We start from the raw sequence: 17,405 nt of genomic DNA, 5'->3' as shown, positions 1-17,405 counted from the left end.
CACTTTTTTGTAATCATTTTTGTAGATTGGTGTTATTTTTAAATGGAAGAATTTACTGGTGCAAACTTTTGGGCTGATATTTTGTTTATAGAGAGAATTTTAAATAAGATTTAGCTTCTGTAATAAATCTCAGGGTCTTTACATTTTCTATTCCGTTAGCTTTGATATAGTATTTTTTTTTTTTTTTTGAGAAATTCATGCGTTTCATCCAAATTTTCAAATTTTTTATGTCTGTAGCTTCAAATCCGCAAGGCGCTCTTTGGAGACTCTATGGGGCAATTCTGCTCTGTCATGTAGGGTTGCTATGAGTCTGAATCGACTCAACAGCAGTGGGTTTGGTTTTTTATAGCATCTGAGGAACCCTGGTGGCACAGTGGTTAAGAAATCATCTGGTAACCAAAAGGTCAGCAGTTTGAATCTTCCAGCATCTCCTTGGAAACCCTATGGAGCAGTTCTGCTTTGCCTCAGGGTTGATATGAGTTGGAAGGAACTCGACAGCAGTGGGTTATTTAATAGCATCTGAAGGATGTCCCTTTTTTCGTTCTTGATACTGGTAATTTGTTTTCCCTCCGTTTCTTGATCATTGTTAGGGGATTTTTATTTTATGAATCTTTTGAAAGAATCAATTTTTGGCTTTGATTTTTCTTTAGTGTACATTTGTATGCTGTTGTAATGATTTCTACTCCTATTTGTATTATTTCCTTTCTCCTTTTTGGGTATGATTTCCCGTCTTTTTTCCCACCTAGCTTTATATGATGGAAACTTAGCTAATGATTTTTTGGTCTTTTACGTACGTTAAGACTGTAAGTTTCCATCAATGCATTGCTTTAGCTGTACATCCCACAAATTTTAATATGCTCTATCTCTATTATCAATATGTAAAATTTTTTTGCATTTCCATTTTATTTTTTCCTTTGACTCACACATTATTTAGAAGTATAATTTTTAGTTTCCAGGCAACAGGGGAGTTCTGGTTATCTTTTTGGTGTTGGTTTCCATCTTCCATGTTACAGGAGAACAGATTATGAATGATTTCAGTCTTTTGAATTTATTGAGGCTTTTTCCGTGGCCAGCTTGTGATTGGTTTTGGTAAATGATCCATGTGCACTGGAAAGGAAGTGCATTCTGATGTAGTTGGCTGCAGTGTCCTATGCATGTCAATTAGATCAAATTTACTAATTGTGTTCAGCTCATTTTACTGATATTTTTGGCCTGCTTGTTCTGTCAGCTGTTGAGAGGAGCATTAAAATTTCCTCTTCTGATTTTAGATTTGTCTGTTTTTCATTTTAGTTCTGTCAGTATCTGTGTGTGTGTGTAATTGTTGTTAAAGCTATGTTATTAGATGTGTGTCTGTTTAGGATTGTTACATCTTCCTGTCACATTGACTCTTTTATCATCATACAAATTTTTTTTGAACATTTTATTGTGGTTTAGGTGAAAGTTTACAGAGCAAATTAGTTTCTCAATCTCCTTCATTATTTTTAATAAATCTTTTTGCATTAGGAAACCCTGGTGGCATAGTGGTTAAGAGCTATGGCTGCTAACCAAAAGGTCTGCAGTTCGAATCCACCAGGCATTTCCTGGAAACCCTATGGGGCAGTTCTGTTCTGTTCTGTCCTGTAAGGTTGCTATGAGTCGGAATCAACTCTAAGCCAATGGGTATGTTTTTTTTTTTTTTTGCATTAAGGTCTACTTGCAGTTTGAATTTGCATGGTACCCTTTTCTCCATTCTCTTGCTTCCGTTCTCTCTGTGTCCTTGTTTTTATCATCTCACTGTTTATTTTCTGTCTTCTCTACCCGTTTGCTTCTTTTCTCTCCTTGTCTTCTTTTGAATTATTTGAGTATTTTTATTGTATTTTCTCCCTCTTTTAACTTAATAATGCATTCTTTTCCTATTCATCAGTTGTTGCGCTAGAGAGCTTCAAGTTTATTCTTGACTTGTAGCCTAATACGGCTTACTTCCCTAACACTGGACCATTAGACCAGTTTAACCCCATTTATCCCTGCCTTATAGATTCTTGTAGTCATGATATTCAGTTCTACATACATTTTAAACTTCACAGATATTACAGTCACCATTTTGTAGGTCAGTATTTATTATTTATTCACTCCAGAATTTACCCTTTTCCTAATGAATTTCCAGTTTTTTCATTTCTCATCTATTTGAAGAACTCTGCTTTAGTATTTCTCTTTGTATAGGCCTGTTAGTAGCTGATGCCTTCAGATATTGTTGCTTTAAAATGCCTTTATTGTACTATAATTTTTGAAGGATATTTTCTGGTTATAGATTTTAAGGCTGGAAGTTATTTTCTTTTAGTATTTTAAGAAATCGTACAGTTGTCTTCTGGCTTCCAACATTTCTGTCTTCAGCCGCAGACCTACTGCTGTCTTTCTGAAGTTAATGTGTATTTTTTTTCCTTTGGCGGCTCTTCAGATTTTCTCTTTGTTGTGGTTTCAGTGTTTTATCATGTGCTCTTTAGGGTCCACTGGTTAATGTTGTTTATCAGTTGTGGAAAATTATTGGCCATTATTTTTTCAATATGGATCCTTCACCATTCTCTCTTCTTTTCTGGGTTATAATTTCATATGTACTTGTCCTTTCCAGTGTGTCCCATATTTTCTTAAGCTCTTTTTTTTTTCCATGTTTTTTTCTCATTATGCTTCAGTTTGAATATTTATATTGACGTTCTTCTAGTTCACTAGTCATCTCTTCCTTTATTGCCAGTATTTTACTAGACGTATCTGAGTTCTTAATTTCATATATGGTATTTTTCAATTTCAGAATATCTTTTTTTTATGGATTACTAATATCTGTACAAAATCTGTAGAAAAATAGCTTTTAAAAAAGGTTTTACCCACCTTTCCCCTTTATTTTCTTGAGCATATTAATCATAGTTATTTTAAAGTCCTTGTGTGCTGACTGCAGTCTGGATCATCTGTGGGTCTACATCAATCATCTATTATTTCTCTTAGCTATTGGTTATGTAGTCTTGCTTCTTTTCATATCTAGTCATTTTTTATTGTATGCTGGACATTATGAATAGAGTCCTAAAGGCACCCAATGATTTTATCTTCCACTAGAGAGAGTCCCCTCTTTCCTCTCATAGGCAGGTAGGATGGACAACTTATTTCAACCATCAAGAATTCAACTAGGTCAAGGCTGAGTTGCAGTTTTGGTAAGAATCTATCTCTGATTGACCCTAATCCCAGGATGTGTCCTTCAGGCCTTTCAGTTGAGAGTCTGACAAATATTTGTCTTCTCAGCCCTAAGACTGTGGGAGATTCAGTTTTGCCATTCAGAGGTTTTCAGCTTAGCCCTTAGCCTTCTGCCTTATGCAGCTTCAAAATTTGACAAGTGTCTTGAGGGGGAGACTGGCCATGTGTTTGAGGCCCCTCAAGTCTCCAATTTTGTCACTCCAGCCCCGCGTGAACGCCAAAATCTCTGCTGGTTTCTCTGTCCCCCAGTAGCGGCCTTCTGCCGGGGGCCACGCCTGGATTCTCAACCTCTAGCTGCGCCCAGAATTGGTAAGTGCCCCCAGGTGAAAAGTGGCTATAGGTCCTCAGTCTAAATTGACCGTGCCTCTAGAGCTTTCATCTTCTGCCTGTTTTGTTTTAGTACCCTCCCCCTATGAATCATTGTTTCCTACTTAACCACAAGACTGGGAGATTTCTAGGGCTTTCATCTTTTGCCTGTTTTGTTTTAGTACCCTCCCCCTATGGATCATTGTTTCCTACTTAACCACAAGACTGGGAGATTTCACTACCTCTTTAGGCTCTCACAAGCTCAGAATTCAGTCTTGTGAGGAAAACTGGCTGTGTGTTTGAGGCTCCTCAAGTCTCTGGTTTTATCACTCAAGCGCCATGCAACTACTAAAAGTTTTGCTGGTTTCTCCTTCTCCCAGCACTGACCTTCTGCTTGGACCAAACCCTGATCCTCAGCCCACACCCTGAACCAGCAAATGTTCCCAGATACCAAAACAGCTGCCAGTCCATCAGCTTACCTCTGAATGGTTTCCCTCTCTGGTATTTTAGTCCATCTATATTATTTCCATACTTTTCTGATACCTTTAAAAATAAAGTTTTTGTAATTTATCTTGCTTTTCCAGTTGTTACCTGGAGCATTGACGTGCCGTATTCTACTATATTCTACCCAGAAGCAGAAGTTCTAGTTATAAGTGAACTGAGTGACACGTATTGCTTTTGGAAGATACCTAGATAAAATTACTTGTCTGTGGCTTTATCTCTCTCTCTCTTTTTTTTTTTTTTTTCCTTTTTATGTTATTAGTTCTTATGAGAAGAACTCCTCACTCTATTTTAATACATAAATAAATGCAGTATTTTACTCTCAGGACATAGTCTGCTGCTGTCTGGTTTTTCCTTTTGTTTTTCCCATGAAGTTCTTTTGTTAACAAAGTCAAATAATCATGTATCATAAAGATTAGGTTATATGTAAATTCTGCCATGGCAACAATTAATTATAATTTTGATTTTCTTCCATACATGTAGTTTCAGATGATAATGAAGATTCTGATGGTGATGGTGTTCATGAAATAACAAGTCGAGATAGTCCGGTTTATCCCAAATGTTTGCTTGATGATGACCTTGTCCTGGGAGTTTACATTCACCGAACTGATCGACTTAAATCAGACTTTCTGATTTCTCACCCGATGGTGAAGATCCATGTGGTTGATGAGAATACTGGTCAATATGTCAAGAAAGATGATAGGTAATTTTTTTTTAATTTCACAGCCAACTCTTGAAAATACGTATAGTAGAAGCCCTGTTTTCTGCCACTGATAGTTGAAAGTCAGTGGGGCAGAGCTGTGGATTTGTACTGAAGGATGGGTGTAGGTGTTCATCACTATATTTTATGGAAGAAATAAGGGCGTCTGTTAATTCAGCAGTTCATTTGAAGTAGGATAAAGATGGAGCTTCTACCAAGCTTAGAGCCAGTTGCGGTTGAGTTGACTCCAACTCACGGCAGCCCCACGGTTGCCAGTGGAACTGTACTCCTTGGGGTTGTAGTGACTGATTTTTCCAAAGCAGATTGCCAGGCTGTTCTTTCAGAGTGCCTCTAGGTGGACTCGAACCTCCAACCTTTCAGTCAGCAGCTGAGCACGTTATTCATTTCTGCCACCCAGGGACTTCTCTGCTAAGCTTAATGACTAATTAATGGGCTTTAACTTACATTGTAAGTCATCTTATATTGTAAGTGGTGTGTGCTTATGTGTTTGTTTTCTTATTTAAATCTACTATAATATTTCATCACAAATGTATTTAAGACTCTGAAGGAGTTACTTTATATTACTTTATTCCAGCCCAATAGTGTAATTATACCTCTTAATTTTTTTGTGATAAAATAATTTCTGTGAAACAAACTAATAGCATATAAACGCAAGATAAAAAAAAGTCTGAAAATTTATAATTTTCTAGACGGGCAATCAAAATATTTTTTTCTGTTGTATCATTATGACTATTATTTCTGATTATCTCACTTTGTCACTATATTTTTATTCTTTCTCAACTTCTTGAAATTGTAGAATTGTGTTAATGGAAGTTTTGGTGTTTTTTTTTTTCTTGAGCAGCGAACGACCTGTTTCATCTTACTATGAAAAAGACAGTGTGGATTATATTCTTCCTATTATGACCCAGCCATACGATTTTAAACAGCTGAAATCAAGACTTCCAGAGTGGGAAGAACAAATTATATTTAATGAAAATTTTCCTTATTTGCTTCGTGATTTTGACGAGAGCCCTAAAGTTATCCTGTTCTTCGAGGTATGACTTGATTAAGCAATTTAAATAAAATTTAATTAATAATATTACTAATAGCACAAGCATAAGCAATTATTTTTAACAGTTCAGCAATGCATCAAAGTTGTGTGACAATTTAATGGCCAGGATTTAGTGTTTGTAATATGCTGTGGAGATCCAAGTGAGAGGCCCTTTTACAGTGATAGTGTATTTGCTGAGTATTACCTAGTGTCAGTAGTTAGCCCTTTGGTATGCTCTGTACCGTTTAATCCTTATAACAACTCCATTACTATTAACCATTAACTGAAGTGATGAACCTAATGTGTGTGAATACAGAGCCTTCATTCTTAACCCATTTCACAAAGTGCAAGCTCATTTTAACTATATCAGATGCCCTAAGAATTTGTAATCCAGGTGGTGAAATAAAGATAAACATACACAGATCAATTGACTAATTCAATATAGCATGTAACCAGAAATGATCTAGAACTTCTTGGGCGTAAAGGGTTAGTGGAGGGTCAGAGCAGTCAGGGGAAGCTTTATGGAGTAGATGAGCTTTGAACTGGCTTGCGATTCTCCCTTTGCGGCTAAGGGGAAATCAAAGTTCCAAGTGAAAATGATTTTCCCAAAGTTACTCTATTTTGAAGTGCATGTAATTAACATTTGAAGGTAACGTTGACCCTAAAATACTCAATCATGTTATATCTCACTATAAACAAAGGGGAGTAAAGAAAACTTCCCTTCCAGTTTAAGCAGTATCAACAGTTTTACCATGGGAACAGCAGGGAGATTGACATAACCAGAGCCAATGATTCATTTGCAGGGTTACTTGTCTTTATGATCCTTGACTTTGATATTATCTATATGTGTTTATGATATAAATATTCTGCCACTTACGTCTGTGATTATCTGTGATTTATTTAAAGCTGTAATAAGAAAAGGGATATAATTTATATCTCAAGGAATTTTTCCTTTGTCATTTTTTATATTTTATTATTAACAGATTTGAGAAAGATCGATTGTTGGATTAAAAATACTTTGGGTTGCTTCTTAAGTTTTAACATGATGCATTACTGCCTGTGTAACTACTTTTTAATGTTAACATTTGAAGGGCTTATTGAGGATAGCTGGGCATTATCTATCAGAAATCATTAACACAGTTATTTCACTTCTAGGCATTTATCTGGAGGGAAGAATTACAAGTGCATGAAGATATATTTCAGCATTGTTTATAATAGTAAAATATTAGGAAGAACCTAATTTCAATCAGTGGGATATTGGATTAAATAAATTATGATTTTTTTAGTTTATGGTATTTATAATACAGTAGAGTACTGTGCAACTGTTAACATGATGTATTGACATGTATTAACACATGTATTAACAGGTGTATTGACATGAAGAGATATCCATTACGTATTACATGAAAAGAGTTTGCAAAACAGAATTATCAGACTTGTAGTCATTTTAAATGTATTTAGGATTGCACAGAAAAAGGTTTGGATACGTATAGACTAGATGTTGATGATTATCTGTGGGTCTGGATTTCCAGCTCTTTTTACTTTGCTTACGTATTTATCTATATTGTTCAATTTTTCTATGAGCATGCATTATATCTGAAAACAGATTTCAGTACTAAAGAAGAGGGCTGAATGGAGTTCATAATATTTTTAGGCAGTCCTCCGTAAAGATTCATTATCTCAACTGAGCTTTTGATAAGCAGCAGTAAGTTCAAAGTGATAGTTGCTGACAAGTACCTACAGCTCAGATAGTTTCTGTGGTAGGTTGGTTGCAAAGCCATGAGCTTTAAACCTTCAGAGAGGATAGAGATATGAAGGAAGTCCTCCTGAGAGGCCCAATGAGAATTTGTATCCAAAAAGAAAACCCCCGACTGCAGGAAGGTGATCGAAGGAAGGACCCAGAAATACGGCCAAGAGTTTTTTTGTTTTTTTGTGCTTTAAGTGAAAGTTTACAAATCAAGTCAGCCTCTCATACAAAGATTTATATACACCTGGCTATGTACTCCTACTTGCTCCCCCCCTTATGAGACAGCACACTCCTTCTCTCCACCCTGTATTCCCCGTGTCCATTCAGCCAGCTTCTGTCCCCCTCTGCCTTCTCATCCCCCCTCCAGACAGGAGCTGCCCATATAGTCTCATGTGTCTGCCTGAGCGAAGAAACTCACTCCTCACCAGTACCATTTTCTATCTTATAGTCCAGCCCAATCCCTGTCTGAAGAGTTGGCTTTGGGAATGGTTCCAGTCTTCGGCTAACAGAAGGTCTGGGCACCATAACCTCTGGAGTCCTTCTAGTCTCAGACCATTAAGTCTGATCTTTTTATGAGAATTTGAGGTCTGCATCCCACTGCTGTCCTGCTCTATTAGGGATTCCCTGTTGTGTTCCCTGTCAGGGCAGTGGGACAAGAGTTTTTAAGCAAATAAACCTTTGATGTCAATTCTGATACATAAATAGATGTTCTAAGCTTAAGATTCTAGGCCTGGTTTATTTATTCCTAGACTGTATTAAAAGCTAGTACCTTGGATTTGAAATAAATGTTAATAAAATATTTATTAATAAAAGATAAAATAGTGAGAAAATAGACCCTAACTAACTGGAAGAGTTAACTTTAAGGTGAATGAAATTTGGTACAGATAGGTTTTCTCCATATAAGGAAAAAATTTTAAGTATACAAATTATTTTTTTAATTTTAATAATGTATAATAGGAAAATATTCAATTTCAGGTAACTGAGTTATCTGTGAAGTAATTTTTTTTTAACTTATTTGCAGATTCTTGACTTCTTAAGCATGGATGAAATTAAAAATAACTCTGAGATTCAAAACCAAGAATGCGGTTTTCGAAAAATTGCCTGGGCATTTCTAAAGGTATGTTTTTCACATCCATTTTTAAACACTTAAAATAATCTTCAAGTCTGATTGGCAGCTTTCTCACAAGTCAGTTTGGTTTCATAAAATGAGTTATGGTCTAAGACAAGATAACAGTAATGAAGAGTTAGTAACTCAAGCTTAGGTGATACTCATTCAGATTCTGAAATCCTGTTTACTGCCTAGGGTATGCTAGGTGCATAGTTTAACTCTGAGGATGCCACACTGAAAAAGACAGACACGACCCTGCCGTCATCCATTCAATTCAACAAATATTTATGAAGCCCTTTCTAATGCCAGTCATTGTTCTAGTCAGTGAACAAAGAAGACAAAAATCCTTGACCCTATGGACTTCATGTTCCAGCAAGTGTAAAATAATTGGTTACACAACATAACATTTAATTACAATTTTTTTTTTTTACATGTATAAATGCTGTGAAAAAGTATGGGATGTGGGATTAGGGAAGGCTTTCTTGAGGAAGAGATATTTAACCTGAGTGTTAGCTAGATGATAGCAGTGGAGAAGAGATAGTTCTGGGTAGGAGGTCAAGTATATACAAACAATGTATACCCTGATGTGCGAAGGAGCAAGGTGTATTCAAATAACCAAAAGAAGGTCACTGTGATCGGAGTACAGAGATGTAGGGGGAAGAATAGAACATGAAGAGTTTGGTGAGGTAACTAAAGGGGCACACCAGCCCAGGGGCAGGGACTAGAAGGCAGGAGGGGACAGGAAAGCTGGTCATAGGGAACCCAAGGTCCAGAAGGGAGAGTGTTGACATGTCGTGGGGTTGTTAACCAATGTCATAAAACAATATGTGTGCTAACTGTTTAAGGAGAAGCTAGTTTGTTCAATAAACCTTCATCTAAAGTAAAATTAAAAAAAAAAGTTCAGTGAGGTAGGAAATTCTTGCAGTAGTCTAGGTACAAAATGGTGGTGTCTTTGACTAGGATGTTTCAGCAGAGATGAAAAACATGGATAGATCGGAAAGATGTTAAAGAGAATATTTTATAATTATGTCATTTCTGATATCCCTTATTTCTGGCTTCAGACGTACTTTTTAGTTCTAAAAGGTCTTGACTGTTTAGCCTATTTTTGTACCATCTTATAAAACTTGTCCATTTGTGCACCCCCATATAGTCCGCAAATATTTATTAATTGTCTCTGATATGCCAGGTACTCTACTAAGTATGAGGCATTCTGAGATAAATCAGACATTGTCCCTGCCCTCCAGCTCAGTCTCTTGTGTAGACAAATTACCTATGTCATTATGTGCAGTGGAGAGAAATGCTTGAGAAAGCACTTAGTCTATGTTGGGGGTCAGAGAGAAGCTTTAGAAGAGGTGCAGTCTGACTGCTGAATGGCAGACAGGTTGACTGTGGTGGGGGGAAAGCTCATCCTAGAGTGGCCTTCAGGATCACCTGGTCAGTGTAACATCTAAAATCACCCTTCTACCATTGGCGTAGTGGTTAAGAGCTACGGCTGCTAACCAAAACATCAGTTATTGAAATCTACCAGGCGCTCCTTGGAAACCTCTGGGGCAGTTCTCTGTCCTTTAGGGCCGCTTTTAGATGAAATTGACTCAGTGGCATCGGGTTTGGTTTTTATCACCAGTTACACCTTTTTCTATACCCCTCTTCTACTGATGTAGAGCAAAAAACAAAAACATTAAATAAAAAAGAAGGTTCACATAGTAAACCTTACCATCTTGAGGTCACATTAGAAACTGCTTCCATTCCTTTTGTGCTATAGTTTGGTGCAGTCCTGCAGTCTTTAGTACAGATTGTAGTTGGAAAACATTATTAACATATCTCATAGCGTTTTTTACCTTTGAACATTATTTACCTTTTTAACTACTTGTCTGTTTTTTTACATTGGCAGAAATGGCAGTCAGGAATTTTCCCTGACTCCGTCCCTAGTCTACATTATGATCAAGTATTTTCCTGTGTGCTTTTCCTGTTGTTAACACTTATGTATCACCTTTATTCGACTGTAAGCTTTGAAAGTCAGCAGTGACTTCTTGTTAGCAAATTTGTTAAACACTTTCTAGTCCTTGTTTTACCAGATTTTTTTTTTTGCATTTAATACATCACTCTCTTGAAACTCTATTCTGTAATCTCGCCATCTTCCAGCATTTTAATGGCACACCAAAAATGCTCAGTAAATATCTATTGAAAGGATTAATAAGTGGATGGAAACGAGGATGCAGTGACTAGAATAAAACTTATCTTTGAGAAAATGCATGAATCAAATTAATTAACTTAAATGTTGTTTTAGTACCTAGACCATTGGTTCCAGATATGCCCTGGATAATTGTAAAGTTATTGTAGTGGTGCAAAATGAACCTAAAAGGACCCTTTTCCAAATATAAATGAAATGTTATGCTAATTCTCAGCTCTACCTCAGGTTCTGAAGTACTTTAATTCTTTTAGAACTGTTCTAAAAACAGTTTAAAACTGTTCTTTTAAACCTTAAGATAATAAAACCTCTTTTATTTGAGCCCTGCATTATGTAATTTATAACCACAATGCCAGGATCTTGGCCAAATCTTAGTTGTTTACTCATGCTAAGCAATACACTTGTGTAAACTAGATTGCCTAGTGAATATTGAAACAATTTAGGAAGAGTATAATTTAGAAACTGGGGAATATCTTCTTAAAATCGCTATGATAAGCTTTGGCTTGTGAGTAGACCCTTGGCAAACAGTAGTAGGGCTTACAAAGGGAGTATAGGGTGCTTAATATTTAGTGACTGAGCATCTCTGTTACTCCATTTGAAACTCTTCTTCCTTTTCTGTCTTTTGACGTTGACTGATCACAACATCACTCTCAGAATGTAATTTCCATTAACTGTATTTCCTTCCCTAGTGGGGCAGGGGAAAGGTGGGTTTGCCATCTCCGTCTCCTTATTGATACATCATTCCTTAGTGCGCTATGATCTGGTTTTTGCCTTTGCTACTAAAACGTGTTCTACCAAATCATTAATGACTTCTATCAGCCAAATTTGTTAAACATTTTTGATTTTTATTTTACCAGACCTATCTATATTTAATACATCACTCTCTTAAAACTTCATTATCACGGTTTTCTTGGCTCCATCTTTTTCTGATTTTCCTTACAGCATTCTTCCACCTGTCAGTTAAACATTGGTCCTACTTATGGTTCCATCCTTGACCCACCTTTCTTGGGTGATATCATTTACTTGTAATTTTAACTATTCCTAAGTTTTTATATCTAGTAAAGACTTCACGCTTGCATTTCACACTTGCAAATGCAATTACCTACTGGAAATTTCTATTTGAATCTCTTATAGCTATCTCAGACTGCTCCAAATTGACCATCCTATCTGCTACTTGGATTGGTAACACCACCACCTGCCCAGTCTTTCAAGTTTACAGCCTCAGAGCGGCACTGTCTGTTATGGTAGCCACAAGCTACATGTGACTATTGGAATTCAGGTTAATTTGATTAAATAAGTAGATACTAAGTTAGATAAATTAATTTAATTTAGAAGTTAAATAAATGATAAAAAGATTAGTTTCACAGTTGTACATTTCAAATGTATGTCACTAAGGGATACTGTATTAGCTAGTACAAATATAGACATTTCTACCATCATAGAAAATTTTAGTCTTTCTTGACTCTTTCCAAGTTTAACCAGTCAGTAAGACTTGGCAGTTTTACCTCACAAGCAGTTATTAAATGTTTCCTGCACTCAATCCCTATTCTTCTAGTTTAACTCAACTTCTACCTGAACTGCTGCAAAGGTTCCCAACTCTTTACTCCTAGTTTGTAGAAGATACCAAGGTACAAAGACATGGACATTTCCTACTTAGGAAGTCCCAGTCAGTGACATTTATACTTCTTTTTCTTTTTTCCTAGGAGTTTCCATTTATTTAGCATGAACATAGATTGTTTTGTTTAATAGGCTTCTTTTAATAGACCTTTCTAAAATGATAGATTAAGCATTACTGGAAAGAAAAAAAACCATAATGAATGGCATGAATGAGTTCAGTTATCTTAGTCATTTTTGAAAATGATTTTAACTTCAAAAATGAAAGCATGAAAATTTTCCTTCAAAAATACTGGTACTAAACAAGTGGATGGTTTGTTTCTATGTTTTAAATAGTAGGCATTTTTATCTTGATCATTACTATTTCAAAGAAATATGTGTTTATCCCTCATTTTTGTGAAGTGAAGTCTGGCACAGTAATGTAAATACTATACCAGTAGTCTGAAGTTGTACACGCAAAAGAGAACCATCAGGAAAATATTTAAGAAGTCTTTCAGGCTATCTTCCATTAAAAAGGAAACCCTGGTGGCATAGTGGTTAAGAGCTACGACTGCTAACCAAAAGGTCGGCAGTTCGAAACCCCAGGCACACCTTGGAAACTCTATAGGGCAGTTCTGCTCTGTCCAGTAGGGTCCCTATGAGTCAGAATCGACTCGACAGCAATGCGTTTAGTTTTTTTTTTTCTTTTTGGTTTCCATTAAAGATGCTCTAGAACTATGCAGTGCTTAACCAACTGTGTCAGTGTTCTTTTCCTTTGCTTTATAAAGCTAAGGAATTTTAGCATGCCATGTTACTATTTTTTAAAAGAGTATGTGACGGTATACTATTGTTTTATTGGATGTATTTATCTTCAGTGACTAACATTTTATTTGAATTCTTATTTTAAGCTTCTAGGAGCAAATGGAAATGTAAATATCAATTCAAAACTTCGCTTACAGCTGTATTATCCACCTACCAAGCCTCGATCACAGTCAGATGTTGTCGAGATTTTTGAATGGTGGTCAAAATGTCCAAGAAGTCGTTATCCATCAACACTATACGTAACTGTAAGAGGATTGAAAGTCCCAGATTGTGTAAGTTAGTAGCACAGATAAATGTATATTCTCTGTTACTGAAATTTAATGGTGCCATGATATGTCTTCCATTTCTAAAAAGGTAAGGAATCGACTTACTAGGTTTAGGTTAGGTTAAGGTCTCTAGAATTATTTCAGTAGGTTTCTAGAATAAAAAGTTACCTTCAGAGATTACATATTAGGCCTGTAATAGCTGATATTTAAAAGAATTTTAAGGACTAAATGCAGATTTCAGTGTTAGGAAAATGTTTCTGGTATGATATTGGTTTTAGAAAATTTAAAGATACAGGAATGACTTGAAGAAAGGTTAGCAGACATTTTGTCTGAAGGGCCAAATAGTAAATGTTTTATGCTTTTGTGGCTCGTATGGTGTCTATAGCCACTACTCACTTTACTGTTATAGCATAAAATAGCTACATCAGCCTATGTAGACATATGTAACTAAATGACTGGGTGTGACTATGTTCTAATAAAACTTCGTTTACAAATACAGGCAGCAGGCCCATGTGCCATAGTTTGCAAACCCCTGATTTAAAGACACATTTTCCACAGTATTTTGAAATGATCAGTAAATAGTATTTTTGCTGCTGTTTTATATAAAAGTATGAATGATCTTAACAAAGAATTGGTCCTAAAATGAAGTAAGACATTGATTTTTCAGCTTAGTGGCACAGTATGTAGTTGATATTATAAACTATGACCACAGGCTTGATATACATTGATTTGAATTGAATTACATTAAATCCATTCTGAAGAAATGGAGAATTAAAAAAAGCTGTAGATTTCATGATAGTCAGTTTTGTGATTTTGAGAGCCAGAAATACCATAGCAGACCAGAGCCACAGGATAGCTTCTGGTAGCGTATTGGTGAAGAAGCTAAAACAAAGTTACTGAAACCATTTCACATACCATTGGAGTTCTTTTTTTTTTCCTGCAAACCTTTAAGGTTCTTTTTTTTTTTTAATTGGATTATAATTTCAAGCAGCTTATGTTTTATTTTAGGAGTCCCTGGCTGGCAAAAATGGTTGACCACTCAGCTACTAACTGAAAGGTTGGTGGTTTGAGTCTACCCAGAGGCAACTTAGAAGAAAGGCCTGGCAACCTACTTCCAAAAGCTCACAGCCATTGAAAACCTTATGGAACATAGCTCTACTCTGACACACATGGAGTTGCCATGAGTCAAAATCGACTCGATGGCAGCTGAGTTTTTTGTTGTTGTTATTTTATTTTAGAATAATGTACAAATCCAGAATTTTTTCTGGATTACATTTTGGAAACATGTCCATGTTGGTTTTTTGTTTCAGTATTTTAAAAAGTACATTCTAGAAAGGAGAAAAAGATGAACACATTATATGGGCTTTCTCATTTTTGGCACTTTTTTAGATAAAACCATCTTACCGGTCTATGGTAGCTCTTCAGGAAGAAAAAGGTAAACCAGTGTATTGTGAACGTCACCGTGAGTCAAGTCCGATAGACTTAGAGCCTGGATTAGAAGATTCAAAGGAAGTAGTCAAGTGGAAACGACTGCCTGGACAGGTGAAGTGTTTGATAACATGGATTCAAATAATTAGTTGTTTACTGTAAAAACTCTGACAGCTCCTAGAGTAACATGCTTGCTACTGAAAACTCTCAGATTAATCTTGCTCCTAACCGTAATCTAGTCTTCTCGTTAATTCATTTGACAAATAATATAGAACACCTATCATGCACATAAAAGCAATATCCTAGGCTCTTGGTTTGGGGGCCTGAGCAATCAAAAAGTACAGATTTCTGATGTCTGTAAGAGATAAGTCTCCTACTCTTTTTGAATTTATGAAATTTTTCACAGCCCCTAGCTACTCAGTCACATTTTAATGGGGATATGTATATTCATAGCCATTCAACGCAAGTGGAGCAGCCTTTAAGCTTTTACTAAAGTGTTCTTACTTCGTTAGCATTTTTTACAGTGGCCAGAAGCATTGCTGATTCAATTTTACATATTTTTTTATTCATTTCCTTGAAGAGTAGAGTGGTTCATTTTATATAGCTGGGACATTAGCAGTTGTAGTTTATCCAAATGTCTAATAAATAAGAATGAATATTTTTCTACACATCTTCATTTCCTGTGTTTTGTATCACATTTGACTTTCCTATTGAAGCCAGTTTTACAGATATACTTATAAATCATTTTAATCAGAGTTTAATAATATGGAGAGAATAACAGACTGTGACTTTAGGGACCTTCCCCATTAGTTAAGGAAATAGTACAAAAGCAGTTACAATGTTGTTCACTTTCAACCATGTTTCAGAGAGGTCTTGAGGAAAGGTAGGTATAAAAATAGTTATGTAGATCAGCACTTCCCAAAGTGTGGTTTGGAAACCCCTGGGAGCCCCTGAGATTGTTTCAGGGGGTCCACAAGGTCAACCTGTTTTCATAATAATTCTAAGATAGTATTTGTCTTTTTCAGTCTCATTTTTCCCAAGTGTACACTGGAATTTTCCAGAGGCAGAATGACTTGGGATATCAAAATAAAATGAATGCAAAAGGAGTTATAAAAATCCGCCTGTATTTTATTTAGCCAGACATTAAAGACATTTTCAAAAATGTAAAATAGTTACATTTTTGTAGTTATTTTTCATAAAAATGTTACTGTTAACATGTTAGCTATTATTATTTTTAATTATTTTTTTAATTTCTCAATTTTCATTTCTAATATAATAAATATCTGTATAACTACATAAACAAAAGCTTTTGGGGTCCTAAAAAAATGTTAAGACTCTGAAACATCCTGAAAACAAAAAACTCTGAGAATTGTGAGTATAAAGAAGGTGACCTGGAGTGGTGGGAAAAAGGTTCATTTAACACATTGGTGAAGCTTGAGATAGACTTTGAAGGGTGGCTAAGTTAGGGGTGGGTAAAGAGGAAGAAGGAAAAGTATTTCATACAAGAGAAAAGTTGTAAATAAATGGGAAGGGACCTGTTGTATTCATCATGCACTCAAAAATTTTGATGGCTGGAAACTAGAGTTTGTTTAAGAGAGAAGGGGGTAATGATAATTTAGGCCTACCTTGTGGGGTGTCTGAAATGGTAGCCTAGTATTTGATTGTGTGGAATGTGAGAAATAATGAAAAGATTTAGGGTAGGAGAGAAGTGTAACAATTGTGTTGGAGGACAAACTAATGTTAGCAAAGGTGTGCAGGACGTATTGAAGTAGGATACACCAAAATTAGGAAAAATCTAGTAGATGGCAGTTGTAGTCATTGACGTGTGAGGTGTTAGGGGTCTAACCTTGGGTTAATGTTTGTAAAAATTAAAACTAAGGGATGAACACAAGAGAGTGAAGTAAGAGCCAGCATGATGTAGTGACTGACAGGTAGTAAGGGAAGGGAAAGAGTCCACGATTTTGAGGGCCTTTATGGTCATTATTAAACTTTCATCGAGTGCCTGTTTTTAATAGGGCACAGTATCAAGCCCTGGGAACACAAAGACAACTATGATGGCTTCAGTGATTTTCACCTAGGTGATTGGGCACAGAGTTTTCCTCAACTGCACTCCTTAGTCCAGAAGCAGCAGCAAGTGGTTATTAAACTTCTTACCTTTTCCTCCAGTTTTTATTCTGTTTTTAATCCCTCTTCCCCTTTCCCAGATCATCTGGTTAGAGAATGGCTGAAAAAGATTGATAGTGTTGTCTCTGGTACATTATTGGCACCTAATAAATAACCTGTGAAATTTCTCACCTTGTAGTGGGTGCTTATGACTCTGCTTCTTGAGATACTGCTAAATCTTGACCTCATTTGTGAACAACCTGATACCCATCTAGAAAGCAAGCCCTTGAACTGATAGTCTTTGACTAGGCCCATTAAGCTGGACTTGACCATCTGAATAATCCTTATTATTAGCTATAGATAACTAATAATGGCT

The 17,405-nt window shown here is 36.0% G+C and overlaps 1 protein-coding gene across 12 annotated transcripts in view; it reads left to right on the top strand.

Moving 5' to 3' along the window:
• The window catches only part of AHI1 (Abelson helper integration site 1), a 212,412-nt gene that overhangs the window by 26,310 nt on the left and 168,697 nt on the right, over positions 1-17,405 (top strand). For 10 of the 12 annotated variants that reach the window (XR_010322954.1, XR_010322959.1, XR_010322957.1 and 7 more), the window contains 6 exons: positions 3,421-3,525; positions 4,507-4,726; positions 5,586-5,778; positions 8,543-8,638; positions 13,319-13,504; positions 14,888-15,040. Coding sequence is in view for 8 of the 12 variants with exons in the window: in XM_064291148.1 (XP_064147218.1) it covers positions 3,421-3,525; positions 4,507-4,726; positions 5,586-5,778; positions 8,543-8,638; positions 13,319-13,504; positions 14,888-15,040 (953 nt within the window). In the remaining 4 variants the exon portion in view is untranslated. The remainder of the gene's footprint in view (positions 1-3,420; positions 3,526-4,506; positions 4,727-5,585; positions 5,779-8,542; positions 8,639-13,318; positions 13,505-14,887; positions 15,041-17,405) is intronic. The other 2 variants (XM_064291180.1, XM_064291172.1) reach the window with 1 other exon arrangement.

The sequence above is a fragment of the Loxodonta africana genome, chromosome 1 (genome assembly GCF_030014295.1).
Source record: "Loxodonta africana isolate mLoxAfr1 chromosome 1, mLoxAfr1.hap2, whole genome shotgun sequence".
Lineage (NCBI taxonomy): Eukaryota > Metazoa > Chordata > Mammalia > Proboscidea > Elephantidae > Loxodonta > Loxodonta africana.
This window is presented reverse-complemented; position numbering and strand designations above follow the sequence as displayed.